General features: G+C 56.0%; 2 protein-coding genes across 2 annotated transcripts; both read right to left on the reverse strand.

Moving 5' to 3' along the window:
- Window positions 1-133: 133 nt before the first annotated feature.
- Window positions 134-1,113, reverse strand: DICSQDRAFT_138127 (uncharacterized protein). Its single transcript, XM_007367321.1, has 3 exons — window positions 675-1,113; window positions 440-613; window positions 134-381 (listed from the first exon to the last, which is right to left on the reverse strand). Exons 1-3 carry the CDS (start codon window positions 730-732, stop codon window positions 350-352), a joined length of 264 nt encoding a protein of 87 aa, XP_007367383.1. The 5' UTR covers window positions 733-1,113; the 3' UTR covers window positions 134-349.
- Window positions 1,114-3,209: 2,096 nt separating this feature from the next.
- On the reverse strand, window positions 3,210-3,785 carry DICSQDRAFT_24107 (uncharacterized protein; the record flags this gene model as incomplete). Its single annotated transcript, XM_007367322.1, has 1 exon — window positions 3,210-3,785. A coding segment is annotated over one exon (576 nt), but the record flags the coding sequence as incomplete, so codon positions are not given.
- Window positions 3,786-6,251: the final 2,466 nt, after the last annotated feature.

Below are 6,251 nucleotides of genomic sequence, written 5' to 3' on the forward strand. Positions count from 1 at the left end.
ACTCGGATGACTCCCTGTCATTCTTGCACTCTTGCTCGCGCTTGAAACCGTCACGCTTCTGGTCATCCTGCTTCAAGACTTGATAGGGCCCTTGTGCGCTGCACCGTCACCCCTCTAGGGTCGCTACACATCTGCACCAGCAATCCGTCCTTGCATCGTCTCTTCTTACTTGACTTGGAATGGACGATCCCCGCGAAGTGTTGTCAAGCTGATATCCGCATGCGACCCTTCTGCTCTGTCGCAACGCACCGTACCTCCCGTCTCCTCGTCCCGCTCGTCGCTACTAGCTATACTCCCCGTCTGGATGCCGCATCAACGAGTCACCCAATGGCAAGCTACACAGGGTCCTCTAAGGCTCGATCTTGCAACGACTGGTGAAGGGTAAATCTCAGTATGGTGAGTCTTCTCTGCGTCTCTCTCATCCCTTGCCCTTGTGTAGGCTGTCGCGGTACGAGTTCAAGGACGTCGGACGTCCATGAAGGCATATCCATGGCGGCAATGGCCGGACGACGAAGTAGCAGGCTCGAGCGGGCAGCCAAAGCTGTCGGCTTACCTTTGGAATGGTGATCTGCCGCGAGGGTGTTGACCGGATATCCCGTAGGGGGATGGAGTGGTATGTCGTCGACTGCTCCACACAGACAATATATTTCATATGGGCGTGTCCGTTCTCCGAGTTGCATCTGCGCGACGTCGTCGATCGTCTGCGCTCACCCCCCAAGTGAACATGTGCATTGGAGTCCGTCAGGATTGGTCGTCGTGGGCCTGCATCGAAGCGCGATCGCGACGCATCGCACTGCCGAATATGTCCAAATCTCCTGCCGACGTGGTCCCGGAACTGCCAGAGCGGCAGAAAGGAACATATGCATATCAAGGATCCCGTTGAACCTCGAGTCGTGTACGTCGTACACAACAAGTGTACATCTGTCTCAATTCAACGCTGTACTCATCGATGCCATCACCACAACGACTCATACATGGGACGCTAGTTTGCGAGTCGAGAGGAGCTGACGGAGAACAAACATACAATTCAGGTTCAAATCCCAAGGGAACGATCTGTCGCACTCGTTCATCAAGTCCTCCGTAATGCGGTCCGTTAGTCCTATACACCGCCCCCCCCCGCTCGCCATCAACCTCCTCGTCCGGCTCCGTGTCCGCTCCGCGCTCCTCTCCTTCACGCACCTCCAGCGAACGCGAACTGATGGTGCCATCCGAGTGCTGCATGGGAAGAAGCGCGCCATCGTCAGGCTGAAGGACGCCGCCTTCGCTGGCCCCAACCTCGGCCCCGATGTCCTGCTCGTCCCCTTCGCCACCCGCTCCCGTCCCCTCGGCCTCTGTTCCGTGCGCCAGCTCGAGCGACGTGCTGGATTCGACTGGTATCGTCCCGTTGACGATATCGACGCGTAGGAAGTAGTGCGATGGCGCTGCCCAGTACATGCCGAGCTTCACGGTGAGCTTCTTCGTTGCGAGGGTGAAAGCGACCTCCTTTGTGTCAAGTGACCGGTCCCATATTAGATAACCACTATCAGTCCAAGACACGGAGCTAGGATCCCCCACGATCCCCCCAGCCTCGTCAAGAGCAGGTCGCGACATCTTCACATCGGCCTCGACCTTCAATTTCCGACCGTGATACTCCAGGGTATGCCGGTACTCGACGGTGATCGTGTGGTCGTCGCCGGAAAGCGTGAGCCAGTGAGTGCTCGGGTGGTCCTCATCTGGACGTCGGAGTTCCGCCGTGTACCCTTGGGCGCGTAGAGCATCGCCAGTCTTACTCCGCAGCAATAGGTTGATCGTCTTGTGTGGCTGCCAGCGAGGTGTCACGGCCGCGCTCCGCATAGCGCCCATGACACCCTCTGCCTGCCTTTCTCCAACCGTACGGACCGGGACTCTCACCTCTCAGCGCCAACAACACCTCGGAATCCGCCGTTCCCCCCTCCAAGCCCACCAGCGCTCCATACAGCGCCCTTTTCCAGCAGCACGTTCGCCACGTGCAGCCTCACGTCGGCATCCAGGTTCCTGGCGCTCTGTCTAAGCGTCTACATACCCCCGGCAATGCACTGCCACCACGCTCCCTCCCTCATGGCCTCACGATCGTTAGATTAGATAAGGATCACCCCACAGTAGTTAGTACGACATACACCCCTCTGACTCGTGCCTAGTACTTAAGCCCTCAAGCCTCTGGTCGTGCCAAACACGTACAAATAGCTACATGGTCTGTGCACCGGTCTACAGGTATATAGAGTAGAGCCCTTTAGCCCCTAGTCCCCATCTCAACCTCTTACGTCATTGGGGACTAGGTGAGTTACTAGCTGTATCTTCGTACTTGTCAATATACTTATGTCATTGGGGACTAGCCTGTGCCTGCGTGCCGCTACGTCTTGCTGGTAGGTTTGTGCCTCCGTGCCGCCCTGGCCCTTTCGACCCTTGGTTCGGTTCCCTGGTACGTCGGTGCCATACCGTGCGAGACCCCTCTGTCCGCACCGTCGCCCGCCCTCTGCCTTGTATATTCCCTCTCTCTCCCTCTCCTCCTACGTCCTCAGTCTTACGCTATGCTCGACTTGGCGCCGATTGCTGAGCCTCGGGCCGTCGTGCCTAGTCTCCGCGACACGAGGGTCCCTAATGTTCGACTGTGTGCTGGCACGCTCCGGGTGGGAGATGTAGACTGTTTTGAGCGCGATGTGCTCCTGACAGCGCTCGATGGTGGCCGGCCACAGGGGGAAGAGTTCGGGCCAATATTTACCACCATGCAGTGTTGGTGACGGCTCGATGCACATGTATCCACAGTGCAGGTGTTCCACGCCAGCCTTAGAGGCAGGTATGTAGACGATCCGCCCGAGAAGGGCACTAGGAATATCTTCGTGTTCGCATGCCAGGATAGCTAGATACCACTGGGCAGCACCGTCAGGGTCATACTCCACCTTGGGCCAAGGAAGACATTGGGCAATTGGTATCACAGGAAATTGAGTCTGGATGCCATGTGTAGTGAAGGTGTACTGTGTAGGAGCAAAATGGGGGAACGGCAGCATTTCGATGAAGTCAACATGAGGGACGACTCGGATCTTGCCGCCCTTCCAGAGCGGCTCAAGGTCAGAAGACAGGCGCGACCGGCGATGGTGCTCCCCGTCCTCCACACAATCCAACTCGGTAGCATCTTGGAGCGACGGGCACTGGGCAAGGTCATGGCCCTCTTCAACATCCATGTAGAAGTCCTCCCATGCGAAAATGCTCTGGTCAGGTACTCGCCGCAGAATCTCCTCCTGCAGCCGCCGGAAGGCACGCTCGCCCTCACCACAGAGCGTCGGCATATTGATGTCGAAGATACCAAGAAGCGAGTATGCCCGATCTTCCACCCGCGTCGTCTCTCGTTTTGCGGCCCACGAAAGTCGTTGAGCAACGCTGAACTCATCGAGTGACTTCTCGTGTAGTAGGGCCTCGTCAGAGATGCCGGTGATCTCACTGACGGGGTCAACGAGGACGTGCTTGGTTCCGATGATGTTCCAGTCGTTCAAGAGGAACTTCACTTCAGAGGGCGAAACGAGCTCCTGGAGCGTCCACCCGCGCTCGAACCATCGGCTTGAACGAAATTTGGACTTCGGAGAGCGAGGGTCTTCACCAGGAGGGACGTCGGCAAGGTATGCGTAGCACTCTACGGAACGGCCATACCACTGATACATCGAGTTAATTGACTCAGACAGCTCGGAACTGCTCGTCTTGTTGATGCAGCATGAGTCAATCCAGAGGTAATCGTACCCGGCCTCGCGAGCTACCCTGCATGCCTCTCGAATCTTCGGGGAGAGTTCGGGATTATCCCAGATTGATTTCGGAGGTACAGGGAGGTCCTCCTCTCGCAGCGGAGGGGAAGGCGGGAGTGCAACAGGCTCGATGGGATGCTCCGGTGGTGAGGTAGCGACGGGAAGTTCCGTCGGGGTCGGAGATGGTGCACTGGGACGCAGTTGAGGGCCTGTCGTCCAGGTCAACAAGCGCGGCACCAGCACGAGGGCTAGAGTGAGTAGCTGCCGCATCCTCCTGAACAGGTGGAGTGAACCGGACGTCCTGGTGATCGGCGCCGTGCCATCGTCGTCCCCTGCGAGACCTCGTTCCATTTGGCTCATGCGGTCGGTCCTTGCCAGAAGAGGTGTCCGTTCGCCAGGAAGAGGCATCGCCGGTGGCACCGCTGGGGGAGGCGTCGGTTCACGTGGGGCATGAGGGGACTGAGGCGTCCCCGATGGATGCACAGCCGGTGGACGCTGTGGCACGGGCCATGGGGGAGGCTGAGGACCCGGAGGGTTATGCGGTGGAGGCTGAGCTGTGGTGGCATACCGCTTTTGGATCTTGCGCAGTTGCTTGAATGACTGCTCGCCTGTGGGATCCCAGGTATGTGACAGAATGGCGAACACCGTATCCTCGTTAGTTGGATCCTTCTCGACGAATTGTCCTGTGCGCGTGTCCAAGAGACGCATGTCGTTCTTTGGAACGCTCGAGGGCACTGCAGATTGACAGTCAGGGATCACGATGCAAGACAGAAACACCCATACACACCAGGCGGTATTGTGCTGGTCAATGCCAGTACCTATGCAAGACGAGAAATGATCAGGTAAATGTTCGGAGCGTAGGGCAATTAAGAGTAGCGTTCGTGAACGAGGAGAGAGATAGTGATTGGATCTCAGGCCTCGTCCCGGCTTGAGGCGGCGGTACTTAAGACATCGCACAAATTTCGTGGTAAGGAGGAGCATTAGCCCCGGTCAGAATTGAGCGTATCTCGTAGCCGCCCGTATTTCGTACGTCCGTATTTTGAGTCACGTCACCCAAGCCGCCTGCGCGTTTGTTACTACCAGTTTGTCACACCCCATTGCCGCCAAGTCGCGCGCATCTGCATATTTATGCGTCTCTGGAAACCACAGTGTACTTCACCATAAGAGCAGTTTTGTCATGTCTGAGACTCCCTTTGGTTCACCTTGAGCTGAATTTGTTGGGGTCGCGAGCCTCCTTCGAGCCATGTTATTGCTTGCGCGCACCTTACTAGCGCGGGCTCGGTGCAGCCGCAGTAAGATATCTCCTATCGTCACCCTCATGTGGTTCAACTAGCGGGCCCAAGTTGGGTGGCTATGGCAATGTGTAATGTCAGATTAGCCGCCTTGAACTTTTGCTTGTGCTGCTGCACCCGCGAGCCCCTTACACTCCCAACATCTGGATAGTTCATACAGTCCACTGAAACAATGTGCAAGAAATGCGAGTAGCGGTACACAAAAGTCTGATATCATATCACTAGTGTGCGCGAAGGCCCCAACGAGTGTCGTTGCGCGGGTTGTGACGTACAGGTGACAAGCGCTCAGGCGGTTTGGGTGACGTGACTCAAAATACGGACGTACGAAATACGGGCGGCTACGAGATACGCTCAATTCTGACCGGGGCTATTGTTTACACGTGTTGCGAGTACAATGCACCCGATGCTTGCTGCTTGATGGCGCCCATGTGTGATTAATTCATTTGTGAACGGCGAAACTTGCCACCAAGCACCTGAGTGACAGTACAGCGCAGGCGAAGCGCGACAAACTTTATACATATGCCATGCGGCAACCTGCATATACAATGTGCTAGCATTCTCCTAGGGCTCATTGCGTGCCTGCAGGGCGTCATTACTATCCTCACACTTGTCAGCTCAAGGGCACGAGTTTCAAAGCCACACGCAACACGCACGCACGGTGCGCGAGCGTTTGTTTTGACAGCTGCTTCTTGCACGGAGGCATCGTAGCGCTTGCTATGGTGCAGTTCACTTAGAGGCATCCACTTTTGTACGCAATTAAGCGCCGACCTATAAGTCCCTTAGACTGTCATGAAACCCTCCCATAATCTGTCAATTGCACGGATTTGAACAGAGGAACTGATCCCTAGACGCGATTTTAGGTCGGGTCAAAACTGGCGAAAATGGCTTCGACAGTAAGGCCACGGCACGTGACACGGGCGTTTAAACACTAAAGAGGTAATCCGTTTATTACATAATGGTATCAGACGCCCGTCGCCCGTGCCACAGAGCCTTCGGCATGTTGTCCTGGAGAGTTTCCAAGATATATAGTTGCAAAGCTTTCAAAGAAAATAGTTCTTCACTAGGTCCCATAAAATGAACAACTATGAGGTCACAATGATGTGCAACATGCTCTATTGGTGTCATGAGTCGGTCAAAACCGACCCAAGGCCAAGTCACGTGATGCTCAAGCGCGCGCTTAACTGCGTACAAAAGTGGATGCCACTAATTG

This window comes from Dichomitus squalens (assembly GCF_000275845.1).
Source record: "Dichomitus squalens LYAD-421 SS1 unplaced genomic scaffold DICSQscaffold_24, whole genome shotgun sequence".
Classification (NCBI taxonomy): Eukaryota; Fungi; Basidiomycota; class Agaricomycetes; order Polyporales; family Polyporaceae; genus Dichomitus; species Dichomitus squalens.